The sequence below is a fragment of the Fulmarus glacialis genome, unplaced genomic scaffold, assembly GCF_000690835.1.
Source record: "Fulmarus glacialis isolate BGI_N327 unplaced genomic scaffold, ASM69083v1 scaffold11976, whole genome shotgun sequence".
NCBI lineage: Eukaryota > Metazoa > Chordata > Aves > Procellariiformes > Procellariidae > Fulmarus > Fulmarus glacialis.
This window is the reverse complement of record NW_009217513.1, coordinates 1-20,511: the sequence shown is the minus strand read 5'-3', so window position 1 is coordinate 20,511 and position 20,511 is coordinate 1. Positions and strand designations below refer to the sequence as shown.

Here is a 20,511-nt window from a genome sequence, read left to right as displayed (position 1 = left end):
GGTAGCGCGGTCTTGGCTTCATCAGCCCGGTGCGTCTCCGGCCGCGCTGCCGCACCCCGCGCCGGGCCCCTTCCCCGCCGAAAATGTGGAGTACGTCATTCTTTGTTCTTCACTTGTGACCAAATCTCTGCATCCCCCCGCTGGTTCATCTCTTTTTAAATAAAAATGAGCGAGAAGCGAGGTTTGGAAGGAAGAGCACGGACACGGGAGCAGCGTGGAGGAAGTTTAATGCCAAGAACTCTCGTGTAGACGTAAAAGCGGCACTCTCGTGTAGCCGTAAAAGCGGCTGTTTTCGGTCCAACATTGGAAGATTTGTCCCCTTCGACACGCGCCCCAGCCCCAGCCAGGCTGGCGAGACTCTCCCACCGCTCCCCCGGCGTAGCAGGCAGAGACCACGCTTCCGCGTAGTTAAAACACGAATTTCTTCTACGTCTGGTTACGTCTCTGAAAACCCGTTTCTCCATACATCCTTACAACCGGAGGACCGACTACTGCACGTAGCCTTTAACTGAACACATTTTTGCAAAAAGGGTATTCGGTATTTACATCTGATGCTAAGTTTTCTTTAGCTACGAAGAACATTGTGTACATGGGAACTCTGCGCGCATTTAACATACACAACAGTTTGTATGAACTAAAGTTGACTACTGTATCCAGTATGGAAATAAATATGAATAAAGCCTAAGAGCTGACAGTACAACAGAAGAGTAAAAGTGTTTTTCTTAAAAAGTGTTTTGGACTTGATACTGAACTGCCTTGATTTAAAAAAAAAAAAAAATAAAAAAATTACTCTGCTTTTTCCTTGTCAGGCTGCAGCCTCAAAAAAAGCAATTAGTCCATCTTGATCACAGCCATCCAGAATTTCCAGAAGAAGAGGAACTTTAGTTTTCACGTTGGTGCCTTTAAATTTAAATTTATCTATGAAGAGATCTGTGATCATACCTGCAAAGGTAAAATCCCAGGACTTATTTTTTGCCTTGTTTTCATTCCGAGGTATCTCTGGTTTTAACTTGTTATTATGTACCAACTATTCTAGTCAATTCTGAGTTTAGAGTGAAGACTCTTTTTAAACATCATGTTTTAAACAATTTTTTACTTTTAAACAAACCCAAAATGCTGTTCGAACAGCCCAGATTCCAGCTTCGTTCCAAAGTGTGTATTTCGGCCTTAGGATTACCCACGTCTGAAACACTGAAGAGAGAGAAACTACCACGGGATGGGCAACGAGGACTCTGCTTATGCTGCATATACACAGGCTTATTAAAGCTGGCGTCTGGCAGAGATTCTCTGAGCTGAAAGCTGTACGGGGAACACCAGAGAAGGCTACAGAATTTCCTTCACTAAATGAGATCATCTCCTAAGAGTCTCCCTTCCCACCCTCGTGCATTTTTCTGTTTTTCTGGTGTTTTGCAAAACTTAACCACTCAGAACTTAATCACTCCTTTAACTTGTATACATTCTTAAATGACATCCTGAATTTGAATACGATCCTTAATCATATCCATAAAGACAAGGATCATCCGAATATAAGAAGCTGTCTATTAAACAAAAAGTGAGAAGTCACTTGCAAATAATCCTGGTATTTTCATTCTCAGCGATATGCTTGTGATGCCAAATCAATTTTAGAAGTTCTCAGGTGAACAATTCTTGAGTACCTTTACAGAGTTACTCAAAGTTTGTAGTAGCATACAAGCCATTTTCAGTATGTGCTAGGTTTTACTGCCTCACCTTTAACTTCAGATTTTTATGATCAAAACCGCTATGTAAATATGCAGCCTTGGCTGTATGACCAGACAGACATATATACTTAGATACCTGTTGTTGTCCTGAAGCTACCCAAGTGTACCCACTTACCAGATTATTTCAATTCTGCTAATACTGACTTCATAACTATTTCAGTCATGTCCTCTCTGGACATTAAGTTGCATTTAAATAAAAAGTTGAATTGATCAACAAACCATAAAGTCTCTCAAGATGTGCAGGTTGTCTCTTGTATTCCTCAAGCAGCTGATCTGCCTCTTCCAAAATGCTGCGGTATTTTGGTAGCAGGAAGTCCACATTTCCTTCATGAACTTGTAGTTCCTCAAAGACATTTTAAATGGTAAGAATTAACAGCAGCTAAGTATCATAACAGCATTAAAGTAAGAAGAAATTAAGCTTGGGTCTGGAGGAAGTTCTTCAGAGACAAGACGATCCCCTTTTAAAGTAGCAAGAGTTATTTTCAAAGTGCCTCATTTTCTAGTCTTCTAATGAAATGCCAGATGTTACTTGCCACTTCATAGACTAGATTCTCAAAAATCCTGTGTATCACAGCTTCTGAGTACTGCCAGAACAGGATCATGCCACAGCCCAGCCCCTACAGAATCAAGCCTAATGAAGGCTCAAAGCCTTCACCGTATCTTCATTTTTAGAATAATTCCTAGAAAGCATAGCACATGCTAAAGTCTGAAGGTAAAAGTAAACTCTGAAAGTATCACTCAATTCGTGACAGGAAAAAGCTTTAAAGACCTCTTCTAAAACATCTACCGTCAGACCAATTTAAGATGGTCGATAGTATAGATCTTTTTATCCACCACAGAAAGACTGTTCTTTTCTAGACAAAAGGTAATTATGCTATGCATCGTGAGTCTGCTGGGATAACAGCTTTCATCAATCATCTGAAAATGATTTTACTGCCTATGAATAAGTTATTATAAAAAAAAAAAAGTGACAAAAAAATTTGTCAAAAAAGATTTGTCAAAGAAGATACGCTGTCTAAAAAAGGCCTAAAACAAGCAAGACGTGCAACATCATTATTATTGCACAAACATAACATGCATTAAGAATAAATTCTCTATTATTCTTTACCTCCCTGGTTTGCCAAATCAAGCCCCAGTAAATACTTCTAGTGATAATAAAGATACACACTATTCTCATTGGTAGTCTGTTTTTCTACTAACTAGAGAGTTCTGACAACTAGTATTTGATTCCCCCAAAGGACAAGAGAGAATTGGTTGCCCATTTTCATCTTCCCTCCCCCTCAAAAAAAAAAATACTAAAAGAGATGATGGCAACTTTTTGATGGTAAAATCCTGGTTGTTGGAAAAAATCCAAGAACTGAGACAAGCTGCCTAACTGGTACCTCCCAAAGACTAACCGTTGAGGAGGGTATTAAGCAAAAGATCAATAAGCAGATAATTCAGAAATTATGACACACTGGGATGAAGTTCCAAAGCAAGGAAGTCACATCTGGACTGGATGATCGCCCCAGATCTAAAAAACTTTCAAAGGTGAGTGGAAAGAGACAAAGAAGGAACTGGAAAATAACAGCAGGCAAAAAGAGAATGTTAGATGATACAGCTGTCTGCCTTCTACTGTCCCATTTAAGCATCCTCAACATCAGTCAGTAATCCCATATGTTACTCACTAGTTATGTAGTACAAATGGGAATTTTACTTGAAGAAGTCTGTCTCCTAGATAATTAAAATACATGTCCTGGGAATAGAAACGGAACAGATACCAGTATGACACACATGTGACATGAGCCCTACAGCTTGGTGTCTGACAACATAATCCCCCATAAAAGTCCTTCCACAGGAGTTCAGATACTTACTCTCAAAGCATCTATTAAGTGAACCTTCTTGGCCAACAGCTGCTGATACTCTAATTTAGGGTGGATAAGCTTCAATGTGTGCCTCACAGATTCTTCATTTATGTCTAGTAGGGAGTCAAAAAAACCCCACAAGCAAATGAATAACACGTATTCCATTTAAAAGAATATAAAATGAAGTCAAGAACAAAAAAAAAAACAACAGAGAAGACAGTTTTACCATATGATATGTTGAGATTAATCTTCCTTTTAGTAGCCTCTTTGGAAAGCACATCTTTCAGGATGGATATTGTAGAAATGTTGTCAGACTTAAAACATCCCTCACCTTTTCTATAAGGGAAGAAAAACTTTAAATGAACAAACTTAAACACACATGCATGCATTAGATTTGTCCCTACGTTAAAATAGAAGGCCTGTAAATTAATGCCCAAATCAAAGAAGGCAACCTCTGTAAAGGTCATAACAATTCTCCATATATCAGGTGGCTGTACACACAGCTACGCTATTCTCTCCTTCCCAGTGTAATCCTAACAGAGGACAGTTTGTTCCAGTAAATGAGACAAAGCAGTATACACAAATCTCAGGTATATACAAAGCAGTTATCTTTATTGTATGGCACTAAGGTTATACAAGTAAGATTTCTGACTGTGTTCATTCCTCCTAAGTTTTATCATTGCAGTATCTTGAAGTCAAACAGCAAGCTTCAATACCAGAAGGGAGAAAAACCACTCTCCCATTCCCCTCAAAAAACCACCACCCAACAACTTTCTACATTATGAGCAGACAACACGTATGTAGGCTGGGAGCAGGCTGGAAACTGTGTAGTTACAACAATTAATTTTTCCCCACTTTACAGTTCCATTTTCAGGTGGATGTACGTAACTTGCTGAAGGAAGGTATAACTAATTAATTTGAGAACAGAGTATTAATCTTAGGCACAGAAATAATATTTGCCTAGTATAAGTTGCAGAAAAAGAAGGTTTTCAGCTTAATGCTTATCACATTTTTGTTTGCATGAGTATTAAATGCCTTTTAAGTTATTTCTGCTCCTCAATACAAAAAAAAGGAAGTTAGAAAACAATAGGCATTACACAATGATTTCACTACACCAGTTAGCTATGCTTTTTAAATTCTAAAAGCAAGCCATCATCTTAAAAATATATCAAGTCTTTCCTCCCCGGCAATTTCGTTTTTTGGACCAACTACAAGAAAAACCCTATTCAAATTACAGATTGCATCATTATTGGATAGTGCTCACCCCGGTAATGTTTGACAATCCTTTTTAAGAAAGATTCCTGTTCTCTTTAATGGGAGTTTTGATTGGGCTGAGGGTGAAGAGGTGAACAGTAGTATGTGCATGAAATGTGCTTGCAGACCGGTCAAGAATGAAAAAGACAAAAGCCCCAGCATAGTCACGTTGCCCTTTAGTAATTGTATTTTACCTGTATGTACTTTCAAGCTGTGTACCCAGGAAGGTGTTCTGAAAATAAAAGGTGATACTCTCTCCAGCGGGAGTCTTTTCAGGCACCTCAGGCAAGCAAAACACAACCCACGAGTGAATTTCAGCAAAACTGAACTGGCCTTTGAGCGTCAGTGTATTCATGGGTCTATGACATTATGAAATTAAAAAAAAAAAAAAAAAAAAAAAAAAAGTTAATAGTTATGAAGGAGGGGCACTGTCAGAGCACTGGTTATCCATATGAAAAATGTTCAGTCCCACATGGTGGTTTCCTTTTAATCAACACCCTGTAAAAAGTCAGGTATCTTGCTAAGTAGTTACATATTGCAGATTACAGCTACTTTTCTGTATTTCAAGACAAAAAGCTATGCGTACATTCAAGTTTTATCTCCTTGTAGACATGTCAGAACTGGATAAGAAGCTAGTTGGAAGTTTTTGACATATCCCGTTTCAAGTTGTTAAACCTGAAACTTATGACAAAGGTAAATAACTGACAACACAGCAAAATATGACTAAGAGCCTCAACAGTCTCCCATGCTATAAATCACAGACATAGCATTTATATCGAGAACGAGGCATAATGGAGCTCATTTGCACATTGAAGCATTTGCACGTAAAAGCATTTGGTATCATTCCTTCAATCTTTCCATTTTGTTTTGAAGCAAGCAATACCTCGGTGGCAAGACAAAATGTTAACTGAGGGTGGGGAAAAATCAAGTAGAAATTGCATAAAATACTAGGTTCCTAACAGAGAGATAAGGGGGAAAAAAAGTCTTGGCTCAGTTTTGGAACCAAATTAACTATGGGAAAGAATTACATTAAAAGGGTGGAGGGGAGAATGAGGCTGAAACTGAAAAGACTGCGGTTACTAACACAGGAGAGTTTCCTTTCTACCACACCCTCAGCTCTACTAGCACATGGGGCTGCATTATAACCCAGGTCAGTAAAATGAAAAATAACCTGAAAACACAGATAAAGAATGGCAAGAAAAGTAGGAACCTATTAAATCCGCATTTTCTGTCAGAAAACCCATAAAATGGAACTACAGGCTCAAAATTACAGTTTAGGGTTTAGAAATGACATACTTAAGTTTATAGAGTAAACATTGTTTCAGCTGGATTGTGTCAGTTTTTCAACAGAAAAAGACATTGATTTTTCTTTGCAAATACCTGTCATGGTCAATAGAATGAGTTCTCTGATGAAGCGAAAGTGGTTTAATTTGATATTGATGAACTTGGCAGGTTTTTGGTTGAATTCTTGGAGTTACATATGCTTGAAGTGTCCCGTACTGTCCTTCAATTGATCGAACCTGCAGAAATAAAAGCAGAACCCACAAAAAAGAACAAAGGGGAAAACATTCATTTACCACGATTTGGAAAATTGGGAGGTATTCAAAATACGTTAAAGAAAGACTGTAGTACTTCAAGAATATTTAGAGTACTGTATTTACTTGATAGTGCCACTATAAATAAAGCAGATCAAGAATGTTTTAAAACTAGATGAAGTAGTGTCCAATGAAGTGCTGCTATATTAGTAAGAAAAGTAAGAGGCCAGATTTACGTTCAAGTCTCAGAACAAGCAGGATGTACAAACACATTCAAGACACAGTACGCACTCTCCACACCTCTGAGGACGCAGCAACACATCAGTCACTTCTCTGCTGAGACCAGTTACACAAACGGCACTACATCGTCTGCCACTGACACAGAATTGACAAGAAACAGGAGTGTCCCACCTACAGCACCAACACAACAGTGAAAGTAGGCAGAAGAGCTACTGAAACAGCTTTATACAAACAAAAGAGCAGACTGGAGTTCAAGTACAGGTTTTATAACCTTGATTATATCCCCTATTTTATAGGGTCTCAGAACTCAAAAAGCAGTGTTTTGCAGGAAGACATCCACTTCAATGTTGTTAATAAAAATAAGTTAGTAAAGAGTTCTCTTTGGAAATAAAATCACCAAGACTTAAAAGTCGTGTTGTCTGCACGTGCATAGGCGAAACAGAAAAAGAGAACGAACTCCACGTGGCAGGTGTAAATCACTGGAGATCCTCACTGTATTGCAGCGAGGTGACAGTAGAACCTGTGCAGATCGAATCCATCACATAGGATCCAAATGCAAGAGTGATAGTACAGAGTTTTGATGACACACTGCACTATAATGACACAAAACAGCAAGTATATCAATGTTTTTAGTGGGAGAGTAAAAAAACCCCTCTTTTTGTGTATCATGAATGCATTTGATTCATTTCTCCTGTGTTATTTACTCTCTACCTAGTATTTTCAGTATTAAAGATGGCCAGGGTCATATCCCCAAATTAAAATAAGAGAACTGTAACACAGGGAGATGAAGTGACGTGTTCAGAACGAATAAGCGCACTAATAGCATTTTTGAAGAAGGGGACCTGGGAAGTAAGAGTCTTAATTCTGCACACTAGGTCCATTATTGCGACCTCACCAACAAACAGATAACAACCCCCAAATCCCCCACATTTGATGCATCTTATGCAGGCTTAAATTTCTAATGATAATCTTTTGACTGAGAGTTTTACATAAACAAACACGTATCAGATTAGGAGGCTGCAGTGTTAGGCGACTACATAAAGAGAAAACCTAGAGCCTGTGTGCACGTTGAGGATTTTCCAAATCATTATTTTCTTCATTATTTCCCCTGGTGGTAGCCACAAAACATGTGAATTCGGTGGATCGTTAAAAATAAACCCCAAAACACCCATATGCCTTTAGTATAATAAGCATGAATGACCGGATTTGCTTCCTCTCCAAAATACAAATCCAGTCTGTATTCCCTGGTTACTTCCCAGTGTAACTTCCTTCAAACACTTCCGAGGACAAACAGTGCCAGAGCTTTCCTTCCCACGCCTCTCTCCATTTTAAGTTCCACACACTCTCTCCAGAATCAAGTATTTTCACAATCTGTGATTTCCCCACTGCTTTCATCCTGGGGACACTCGAGAAGGACCCCAGGCTCTCCTCTGAAGTAACACATTTTTAGAAGCCTTTAGAAACCCTACAGACAAATAGAAAGGAACACAAGCCCCAGATTAGAAGGTTCTCAGGAAACAACCAGCAGTAGAAATTGGACTGATCGTTCTCTCAGGCTAAGCAGTCAGTCCAGGTAGAGATCTCTCCATTCCTAGGCAGACATTTACATAACCATTAATTTATCATGGAAAATATTTTGGAGCATTTTACCTTAAGTTCAAGTCTCGTAGTATTTGCTTGGCATCGGTAAGTCGCAAGAAGAAAGTTGCTATTTGGCTGTAAACAGCAAAAAAAACAGAAAAATAATGCAAAACAGGTCTGTGGATTCACGAAAGTTCTACTGTTCTGTTTTAACTGTAGACATGTACAGTAAAGTTTTTGCTACTTACGTACAGCTATTTTACAAAAATTAAATACAAAAAAGTAATCTTTGGTTCCCTTGAATATTCCAATTAATTTTAATTATGGTAGAATTTTAAAAATTTCTCTATATAAGGAGAAATCAACTGAAGCCTTTTACACTCTTTAATAATACCACCACAGAAATTACAGCTATCTACTTTTCATTTGAAGAATGCATGTCAGCCTGCCCCACTCATCTGCAATATTAGTCCAACATCCAAAAACTAAAGATCAGTAAGAAAACACACCAAAAAAAAGCTAAATTAATCATCATCTATGACAAGAAACTTAAAATAAAAAGTCGATTTCTGAAAGCTCCAGGGTAGACCAATGATGTGCAAATTTAGTTCTTAAAACTAAAATACTTAGACGACCGTTAGAAGGAAAAAGACTTCAGAGAAGATTTTCATAATGCTAAAGTAGTTTCTGCATTTTCCCCCTGGCCCTAAGCATTATTAGTAATTCTGTAAGTATTTAAGTTTATAATTATGATATAAAAAAATGCACTTAAACATATGACTCCCCACGCAGCAGAATTTTCACATTCTAAAGTGATTTTTAAGAGACGAACTAAGTAAGAAATACAACGTTCTTCATCTAAATTACTTGAAAGTAAATATATGTGATACTGGCCAATCCAGAGAAGAGAGCAATACTGAATGTGTCTTTCACACTCCTGATCAGGCAGGAAAAAAAACAAGAGAGCAGTTGCTCCTGGATCCTTTTGCACATACTTAGCTTTGCCTTGTCAGGACCTGCCACTAACTCCTAATTCTGCAGTATCTCTAATGAAGCTGAGCTCTCCAAAATTACCAAATTAGTAGTTTAACTCAATATATTTAAAATCACAAATATATAAATCCAAATTCTATTTTTAATATACAGTATTAAGAGCTTTGATCATGCGATCTCTACAAATATCATCTCTTTTGTTTCACTTACCTCAGAATCACAGCTGCTAAAACTAACAACCGCAGAATTTTTATCCACATCCAGCAAGTCTATTGGGACATCACTCTGCACAACATATGAGGAAGGAAAAATAAAGAGCTTAAGTTCCTGAGTAGCTTCTAATGCATTTGTCCTCTAACTGTCATCAAATATTTTAATAAGGGAGAGGCAATGATTGCTTCCTCCAAGAGGTAAAAGCCTAACAGACACGCAGCTTACTACTTAATCCCGGAGTAACATGATGATCTTTCTCTTACCGAGTCCTGAACTCTTGCGTGGCTGGCGTACACAACCTCAGTATAAGATGTGTAACTATCTTTCAGACATGAAAGCACATTCACATCTTTCAGACATGAAAGTATACTTCATTCATATGCATGAAGTATATTCATGATTGAATTGTTTCCCTATTTTAATAGGGGGATTGCAGTATTCATTCAGGAAACCAAGGATCATATCACATCATTATTAATGATCCTTTTACTTACAATAACGCTTCTGACACAGACCACTTCTTATCTAGATGCATTTTCACTGGAATTAAAATTAAATCTAACACTGTTTTAAAAATGAGATTAAAGGGTATTAGAATGATTAATTACTTGATTTGGTACTCCTTTATAACTTCACAGAAGTGTCAGGAAACATTGATAAATATGCAACATACTTCCTAAAAAATATTTTAAAAACAGTTTTATTGTTTTCACACACCAGAGGAATACCAGATACTGCTTTATATTTCTTTAAAGAAAAAAACATAAGTTCTAAACGCTACATTAAGTTCAGGGCTAGATTAAACAATTTAATTATTCCTCACTTAGCTATGGAAACAGCAGATACTACAGAGCTGTGTTTTAGCTGTAGCTTCGCATTGCTCTAATAACATCCTTAATAAAAATGAGATTTTTATTAAGAAATGAAAAATGAAATCCTACAGCAATTCTCTCCCATTTGTTATGGCAAATTCATCCACAAATTCCTCATTGTCAAATTTTTCTCCCCATGCATATCCCAAAAGAAGGTAATTCAGTACCACTACTCTTTCTGACTACCAAAGATAACATTAATTTCAGCTGATGCCGTAGGAGAAATAACTAATTAAGGTTGCTCTACTTGGCAGGAGTATTTATCACTAATTGCACACAAATCAGATGCTATTCCACACTGAAAGTGCACAGGTGGCCCATACCATTCTAAAATTAATTTTCCACTACAGAGGGTACTTAACTGGCGAGTGAGAATCTGCGCCTCATTTAAGATTTACTGAGTTAATTGCTGTTTAAATAAGGAGGGACATGCGAAAGCAAACACAAAAGTTATGTAGAAACCTGCTAGTACAGCAGGCATTTTGTTCTATTTTGGCAGTGTAACGTTGCTCTGTTTAGTAAAGGTTTAAACAGAGGGTACTTAACTGGCGAGTGAGAATCTTCGCCTCAATTAAGATTTACTGAGTTAATTGCTGTTTAAATAAGGAGGGACATGCGAAAGCAAACACAAAAGTTATGTAGAAACCTGCTAATACAGCAGGTATTTTGTTCTATTTTGGCAGTGTAAGGTTTAAGTTGTATTTGTTCCCTAACAAGCATTTACAACAGTTACTTCAACACTGCAAGGCTATACACTTCAATTCCCTCTTCTAACAATTCAGACATTTAAAAACCCATCCACTTAAGACATTATAACTCAGCTTTTTAAACTAGAAAGTCTCTGACTGTTTTATTTAGATATCAAGAAAGCCAACAAGAACAAAACCACACACACCTGTACCAGGACATTATCTATAGCTGTCTGCACCTCCAAGATGAGGCTGTAGCTGGCATCATCCTTATTTAATGTAAACTTGTCATTCACACTAAATGCAGGTACTGATGAAACAGCAGTACTGGATTGAGAAGACTGCTGGTATTTTTCACGTTCCTGAAGTACTTTAATCTGTAAGTGTTCCAATTCATTCCTAGAAAAGGGAAACCACATATAATATCTTAAAAAAACAACTATAAAAGCTACCCTAGAAATTAAGCAGATTAAGCTTGCAAGGCAATCATGTTTATGTTCTGTCCACAGTTTTCCAACCACAAGTGACTGGTGACTCCCCTTCCACATACATAACCAAGATACAATATAAACTATATCACATGACAATGTAGATTCTACTGTACTTTGCCAAAAGAGATTTCGATGAGTCACAGGAAAGGACAACTTTTTTCCTTCAAGAGTACAAGGCATTTTGAATTATATGCTAGTGACTACTTTCCTGCCATCATTTAGCAGCTATAAGCAGCATGGAAGAAGGGAATCTTATCTTGCTCATACTGAGGAAGGCGGCATTAAGACATCATCAAGCGAAGGCAAGATAGAAAGAGACTGTGAAATGAGGCAGCTATTAATTTCTACTTTGAAAAGGCTTGATTCTACTTCTAGACATTAACAACATAGAAAATCCAGTGAGATAAGAAGGAAAGATGACATTTCAGCTTTTAACATTTCAATTCTTCCATTTAAACTTCTTTCTAGTGCAATTACCTTAAGGACGAAATTTTGCTTTGCATTTCTTGACTTAATTTTAGATCTTCACCTGATCCATCTTCTCTATGGACAGGTTCTGTAGTCAGTCCTGTCAGCCAGCCTAATGAATATATGAAGTTTATACTCTTTATAAGCTATAAAGAAAAATCTACATTCACCTTTTGTATATGCAGAGAGATGTTTATTCCAGATACGGGGTAGAGAGAATGAAGACTTTAATTTAATCCTTTCTTTGGAGGATTAATCTAGACACTGAGCATGATTTTTTTATGGGTTTCATTCTTAACTTACAGATTGGAAAACATTACTTATTCTTTTTCATTAAGTACTTCGAGCAATAAATCCCTCTGCTGCAGTTTTTAACTGAGCACTTAAATTTTTTCCCACTCCTGTTTCCCTGACAAAACCTTGAATAATTAGCAGTACTACAGTTGAAAACAAAACAAAAAAAAGCTGTGCAATGTGTTTATAGCAAACTATATGTTGTACAGTGTGCTTTGAGATGGAATGCTGCCCGTTGAAGTGTTTCTTTAATTACATTTACTTCTAAAAGCAAATACTAATTGATTATATTCCTGACACCTCAGGTACGGTATGCAGACTTGAATGGGTGTTTATAGCTCTAATTACCTCATCTAATGCATGCAAACAGTAAGATAGCATTATTATAAAATGCACCATAAAAGCTGACCTGTCCACAATCTTCCACATTCCTTAGCTATCTACTTCAAGTACCAAGAAAGCCCAATAATGCAGCATGAACTTTAAAAAATCCACAGAAGTCCTATGCTGCCAGGCTTCAAATGTAACTTTTATTGCTCTAAGCACTGCTTTTCCTGATGTGCCGAAATCTGCCAAACTCAGTCTACTACACATCCTACCAGAGTTTACCTTTGAGAACACACAGGTGAACATGGCCTTTCGCTTTTTAATTTCTTCTATGATTCACAGATCTTTATAACATTGCCACTAAAAGAAGCCACAAAGGACTTTGGCCACAGTATTGTTGCAGCCTATCATACCAAATCAATTCATATGAGGTGAGGTGTAGGCATCTTTTCAGCATCCAAAGACTATTTAAAAGAGGTACTTGAACACCATTACTTCTCAATAACTCACTGAGAATTTTATCTTGCCCAAATACAGACTTTTGAATGCGAGAGGTTTCAGTAGGCTAATTTTTTAGCACTGAAGATAACCGAAGATAGAGAATTAGCAGTATTTTAGCCCCCAGCAGTTAACATATGCAGCATGTTTATCCTGGCCTCTGTGACAGTCAGGCCAATAGCTCGAATCCTACAGAGGGGCTGCTGAGACACCTCACGTGGGGAAGCTTTATTTTCTACTAAAAGCAAAATCAACACCATTTAAAGCCCTATTAAGCTGAAAAGGAAGGAAAACAAAAAAAAGATATGCATGTCTGTCAATATTTTTAATTAAAAAAAAAAATTCCTTTGGACATAACATATTCATTATTTCATCACAGTTAGGCAGCAGTCTACACCAGAGAATAACCAGCTGCTGTGTTACACAGCAGAACGCGTTATAAATATCTTAAAGTATAAAAGCATAGTTTAAGTGTAGGAAACATTTTTTTTGAAGTGTTTAATATTACATTAGAAGAGATCTTTTCAACAAAACATTATCCTGGTTCCAATCAGAACAAAAATTTTAAGAGATGTGAGCTGCACTAACAACATAGCCTGCTTCATTTTTATCACATCACCATATGCGACATTTATTGAGTAAATGATACGAAGCTTACCTGAGTATGTGGATGCTAAAATTTCATCATACCCATCTTTTCCTACACAGCCACCCTGGATTGACGCAATGCTCTCTGATAAAGCCTTCAAATAAATACATTCAAGCAGAGGGAAATATCACTGCACTCATTTTAGAAGTTTGGGGGTTTTTGTAGAGGTCTTAAGAGTTGCACTCCTCCTTTGACCTGCATCACAAAATACCTACACAGACGCAAAATATCGAGACCTACAAAAGAGTAAGCTAGCTGATGACTATCACAGCTAAATCGGGGAGTTTTAACAAATGCATTCCGATTCTACTTTGCATAACAAAGACATTAAAAAGCAGTTTAAAGCAAAACATTGATGGACAATATTTTTCCAGCAGGAAGTAGAAATCTGACTGAAGGCTGAAATAATCACTATGGATCAAATCTACTATTTTAAACATCTCATAACCAAAGTAATTATGCGCAGTAAAGTCCTGACAGCTTACACTTATTATTTTACATGTAAAACACAGACTACACACAACATGAGGTTGTTTTTTCACTGAGAGAGAAGCACTGTATTAGGCTTCACCCAGAAGAGACTTCAGTAGTCAACAGAGCCAGAACTTTAACATACCCTCTACACTATTTTGATTTTTCCTCAAATCAGGACTATTTCACTTTCTGGTTCTTAAATATTAGGATACTGCTTTTAAGTTCATATTGTCAACATTACAGAGCTCATCAAATTAAAAACAAAACACACATTTTAGTAGTAATGATCTTGTAAATACTTTAAGTTTTGAAATACAGATTTTTTTTTTTTTTTAAATTCATTTTTCCAGCAAAGATGAGTATGATGAATGTGGGCTTACATGATCATATCGAAGGACAGGATCATCTGCACTCTCAAAGTTATAGATTTCTAGCATTCCATCATCTCGTCCAATGAGTAATTCTTTAACGCCATCTCCCAGAATGTCAAAACTATCAATACATAAGATACCTAATGAAAAAGAAAACAAAACCGTCTACTTAATCTTTATTCGTTTATGACACAACAACACATAGGCCACGTTCAGTGACGTAGAGAGAGATTCTTGGTCGGCTTTTAAGGTTTTATTAATGCTATTTCCGGATGAGTCCACTAGAGGGCTGAAGTCTCTCACCTGTGCCTGAGGTTCAAGATTGTACAGTGGGTTTTACAGCAACCAATTCCAAATCAAAGCCACTACTGCCCCCTTGGTGAAAAGCACCGAACAGAGACCCCTTCTGATGTTCAAATAGCTTACTTTAGAGAGGTTTAACCCTCCCTCGTCAAACATTTCCCCAGATGAACTATTTGTTTGTCCACATTACTGTAACTTTGCCAGTTGAAGAAGCATGCATTCTTTCTTTCCTATAATTGACTTAAAGCTATTGGTAAATGGATTACTATGAATTCTGGCTAAGGTGACAGAAAGAGGGTTCTGACTTTTCCCAGGCACGTTAGTGGACAAACCCACTACTAGCACATGTGGAACCACCCTACGACAACTAATCATGTTTGGACAGGAAAGAGAGTTAGGGTCTGGAAGAAGGAAAAAGCAGTGAGAGAGTTTGTACAAAAATTAATAAGAAAAACAAGATGGAATTTAACTTTTATGACTCCTTCATATTTCATATGAAAAGTAAGGACATACTGGGAAGCATTTTAAGAAAATAATTTAGCAATAGCTTTTATGAGATAATTAAATTAAAAAAAAAATTCTATTGCAGAAGCAGCATACCAAGGTTAAAACAGGGAAAGTGTCGTCCTATGCTCTGATCAGTTAAGCCTCCTTGTGGAGCTTTAATGAAAGCCTTATGCCATCTTCAGACAAAAACCCTCATAATCACTTTTTTTAAAAAAAAAAGAAAAAAAAGTCTTGCAGGGAAGATGCTAACCTTTCCTCTGAAGAGACTTTAAGATCACTGAACATCTGAAAAATCTGGCAGGTATATTTGCACTTCGAAGTAGTCACCAAAATGATAAAAAACTCAAGTAATCATATATGATTCAATACTGTTTTACAAACACCACTTTAAAAATACTGTAAAAACAAAGTACTGGAAATAATATGAACAGAAAACCCAAAGCAAGACAAACTGATTAGAATTATTCATAAGAAAATCAGAAGAATGAAAGAGAGCTTGGCCATATGAATATCACATACTGACATAATTACAGTATGCCTCCAAAGTATCTATGAATAAGATTTCCTGGTTATTGTATTTGTAATAAAGCCTCAGATATGCTGGAAATCTAAACAGTGCGAGATTGAGACACATACCTCCTCTCTTTTTTTCATTTCCAATTTCCCACTTAGGTATAGGCTTGGAACGAGTAATCTGGATAAGACCCAGTTTACCATCAGAAGTTCCATACACAACTTCTTCTCCAGAATCACCTAAACACATAAACTGAATTTAGAATCGATAAAATCAAGTACACCAATTTAAAAAATTTGAAAGTATTGTGTAGTTACACTCTACAGCCCAAGGGAAAAAGAAAATACTAACATTAGTGTTGTGTAACAGAACTATCAGGCTTTAAAAACAAAAACAAATACATGAAAACTGCACCTGTTCCGATAATTTCTTCATGGCTATCACTCTTCTGTGTATGAATGCCCTCCTGCACTGGAGTTCTGCCTAAAACCCATTCATAATCCAATAATTCAAATTTCAGCAAAGATCAGCTATTAAATTGCCCTTACAGAAGAGAAACAAAGAGATTCATCCAGAACACGCATCCAATAGTGAATGTTGTGCCAAGACTTAAGCAAGTAAGAACTACTTTTCCAAACCAGCTCTGAATGTCGTTGTTGCACAATCTAACTGAAACTAAATTAAGCACCAGGTTAACATACTAAAGCGATTTCTATTCGGTTAGAACAGATTAGCAGGAAGGATGATCAAACTATTTTAAGCTTGATCCTTCCACAGTCAGTTTACGTGAGCTCTACGCAATATTCTCATCCATCCATGGAGGGATGCAGCTAGCAATTCTAGTTAGGGAAATCCATGTGTAAGAGAAACCCAAACCCAGAACTTTGACAAGGCCCCCAAAAGTCCAGTTCGTATTTACGCAATGAGACCACCGTATATCTCACTGCTCTTGTAAGAGGCTTTCAATTAAATGTGAATATAATTTAGAACTAAAACAGTCACCTGTGTGTATATATTAATTTGTATGTAAGAAATGACTTCACATAGTCAGTTTTCTGCCACATTTTTAACATTAGCTTAAAAATCAAGGCAAAATATAATTAACAAATACAAGCAATAAAATCTTAAAAATACAGTGAAATAACATTATTTAGTTATGTGTATATTCAAAAAATCTTGTTACCCCCATTTCCATTGTTTAGAGCAAGAACAGTAGGTGGTCCAGGAATTTCTACTCCATATAGTAAATCAGACCCCTAAAGACAAAGAGAACTATCTTGAATTAATTTTGTAAAAAAAAAACAAAACAAAGCCTCAAACAAAAAAAGAACCAAACCCAAAACAAACTAACAAACAAAACCACACCAACCAAAACAAAAAAACCCCAAACAAAACACCAACCACAAAACAGATCAAAACAAAACCCCACAAGTGTAAGGACAAAATTATTATGGATAATAGTAACGGATATGCTTCACTTATGCAAACTCCCAATACCTATGGGAGAACCACTTCTAAGCCAAAACAGGGTGAAGTTTATATAAATAAAACATAGGACTCTCGAAACGTGTTATTATTAAAAATAATCTGTGAACTTGCCTGGCAAATGTATTTGTTAAACCACTTAATATCACTCAGACTTGTCGCAACAGTAATTTGTGAGAGCAAGAATTTCCAAACTGATAGAGACTTACACATTTAATTCCCTTATGTGAGCCCTTTTCGTTAGAAGGGACCAATTTGTTATCTACTTCCACCTACCAATTCCAAAGCCTATTTATAGTGGTTTTATTAATACTCATTTTGCAAGTTATAATCATGATCTTCCTTTTAAAAAAAAAATAAATGTACCAGCATTATAGACAGTAACACTGCCAAGTAAAATACAATATGCTTATCCTTATGATGTTTAAGCCATGCTGATATGCTGATTCCCTTAAGAATTAGTCCAATTCTATGGCATCAATACATAAAACATAAACAAGCAAGTATTTTAACCTGTAAAACTCTGAGGATTCTATCCTGACATGCAAGTACCGGTGTAATGCAATTCACTTTATCTACAGGAAGGCAGAGAACATCATTGATTTTATCTCCTGATAGGTAGTAGTGCTGGTCTTTGCAGTCGCAGTAATGGTTATAGATATAGCTCGCACAAAGAAAGAGATCTGCTCCTGAAATATGCCTGAGAAAAAGAAAACACTTCCCGTAGCATTTTCGCAGTATAGTTGCAGTGATAGTCCCTTAGCCCTACTATATGCATGCACTACCGCTTGCAGATTCAAGGCATTAGTGGGCCCCACAAGCTGTTCCAGCTATTAAAAAAGAAAGTTTCTTACGACTGCTAAACCCACATGATTTCTATAGCTCTCAAATCTCCTATTTTATCTTCATGTAAAATCCTAAGGATATCTTTACAGAAATTTCATTAATATATTTTGATGATGTTAATTCTTCTCAAGCCGGTTTATATATGGCAGCATCTTACAACACGAAAAAAAAAGAATTTGTTCCTGTTTTGCTACAGGAAGGGTTTATGGACTATGGCAATAACCCCAGCTCCGCTCACCTGCATTTGCACTGATGTGAGTGCCTCCAGACCCCTCCCAAGCCCCCTACACCTCCTAAACCTCACCATGTTTTTCTAAGTTCCTTCCTACATGTCATGGCACAAGCTAAAGCTGGACTGGCACTTAGTGTCACCTACAACCACACAATACAGTAAAAAATTATTTCATAAAATCATGAACTAACAGTCTGCTACGGCTATGAAAAAAATGCAAAATATCATACATACATAGCTTTGATGCTTTCAGTAAGGTTAGTTTCAAATGAAAGAAACTGCTTCCCTCTTTTTGTGAAACCTCTAACTTCTGATCCTGTTGCCACAAAAATTTTCTCTTGTGGTGTATTAAGAGCTCCCCCCAACTCCAATCTTGCAATTTTTTGGCCTGGCAGTGTCTTGAACACTGGCTGTAAATAGAAAAGCAATTTTCATCATCACAATATCATATTTATGGTAATCTTTTAACATAAAGGATAATAAATCTGCTTTACAATTTCTGACAAAACTAAGATACTATGGATTATACGCAGACAAAAATAATCTGTACATTTCTCTTCAGAATCACAAAGCAATCAAGCATTTTATAAGTCAATAAATATAAAAAGCTACAAAATATACTAAATTAAGACTTTATTATTTCAGTGTTATTCATCCATAGGAAAATTTCAGCACTGCTGGTAGCTCTAAGTTGTTGTGTTTGGTTTTTTTTTTTTTTTAAAGAACAACACACACACACACTCACTCCCTCTTGTATGTTGCATTCTTATTCCAGAAGACTACACATATTTCTTTTCTATAGCGTCCTTATCAGCTATGAACTTCCTCAAGGGGAAAAAAAAAATAGAATAAAATGATAATTTTTTATTAAGCTGGGCATAACTCTAGGCTCATAAAAAGCAATCAGTTTGTCAAAATCCCCTAAGGTGACTGACTTAGTGAATCACTGCAAGTTTTTGTCCAGTCACAGTAACTGAGTATGTGTACAGGCTTAAGGCCAACAGAACTGCAAAGCAAAAGGTGTTAAACAGACTTTTTTTGTGATGACATACACTAGTGTCCGACTCTGCAGCTGTGTAGGACCATGTGCTTGTCCGGGCATGAAATCAGCATGCCCTCATCACGGATAGTTATCAGTCCACAGCTCTACCTAGACACCTTCCACACGTATCTTATTTCCCATGTCAATAAAAACAGACTTTCAAAGTTCATAAATTTTTAAATGGAACATTTCCACTTACCACAGCTTCCCCTTTTTTTATGCCAAAACATGTAATGACCCCATCCTGATCTCCAACAACCACCTTCAAAAGTATAATACATCGTTACTTTTTATTACATGCATAAATATTTTTTAAATAATGCTTTTCCTATATTAATCATATTTTCCTGTATTTAAGTACTTTAAATTCTACAGTACTTAATTTACATAGCTGTATGCCGAAAAGCTAGAAAAACTGCTGTAGATAGGACACTAAAGCGTAAGAACAATAATTTAACTGATAGCATTTACAATCCTTTTTCCGCTTCCAGCTGTAAATGCCAGCAACCATCAGGTGGAACGCTCCAGAAAGGTGTATTTGGGAATAGTTGTATTTTCATAGTGAGGATTTATTACTAAAACAAAAAATGCACTGTTATTTCAATTGAGTTTTCCTAGCTTGAACTTGCATTAAGGAAAATTTAAAAAGAAATATTTCATCTATATTAAGTCTTAGCAAAACAGAAATAGAGAAATAGGCAAGGACTTCCTCGCGGTTTCAGCAAAGCCTTAAGTTTTGAAAATTCCTTATTGGTTCTGAAAGTTTTCCAGAAACAAATTCGGACTTTTTTTTCCTCTATTTTTTCAAAACTTTTCCAAAAAGTTTCAAGAATTTGGTTCCAAACTTTTTTCCCCCGTGACGTACTAACTAAAGAAACTCAAGAGATGACTAGTAACATTATCAGGGTACACTCCCCAGCCAGCAGGTAAGTCAGCGAGCGCCGCTACCTTCTGCCTCGCCTTTCGCCCCGAGGCGGGAAGAAGCCTCATGGTCTTCTGGGCTGTCACTCCCACCTGTTGGAAGACACACTCTTTAACCGAGCACGGTAA

General features: G+C 36.7%; 1 protein-coding gene across 1 annotated transcript; it reads right to left on the bottom strand.

Moving 5' to 3' along the window:
• Nucleotides 1-805: 805 nt before the first annotated feature.
• Nucleotides 806-20,505, bottom strand: BBS7 (Bardet-Biedl syndrome 7; the record flags this gene model as incomplete). The annotated part of the gene is made up of 18 exons (XM_009579706.1): nt 806-942; nt 1,959-2,082; nt 3,593-3,696; nt 3,810-3,919; nt 5,032-5,196; nt 6,218-6,357; nt 8,263-8,328; nt 9,397-9,471; nt 11,167-11,359; nt 11,929-12,031; nt 13,697-13,781; nt 14,542-14,672; nt 15,979-16,095; nt 17,040-17,112; nt 17,855-18,041; nt 18,654-18,829; nt 19,661-19,723; nt 20,410-20,505. Coding segments are annotated over 18 exons (2,145 nt in total), but the record flags the coding sequence as incomplete, so codon positions are not given.
• Between the last annotated feature and the right edge of the window lie 6 nt (nt 20,506-20,511).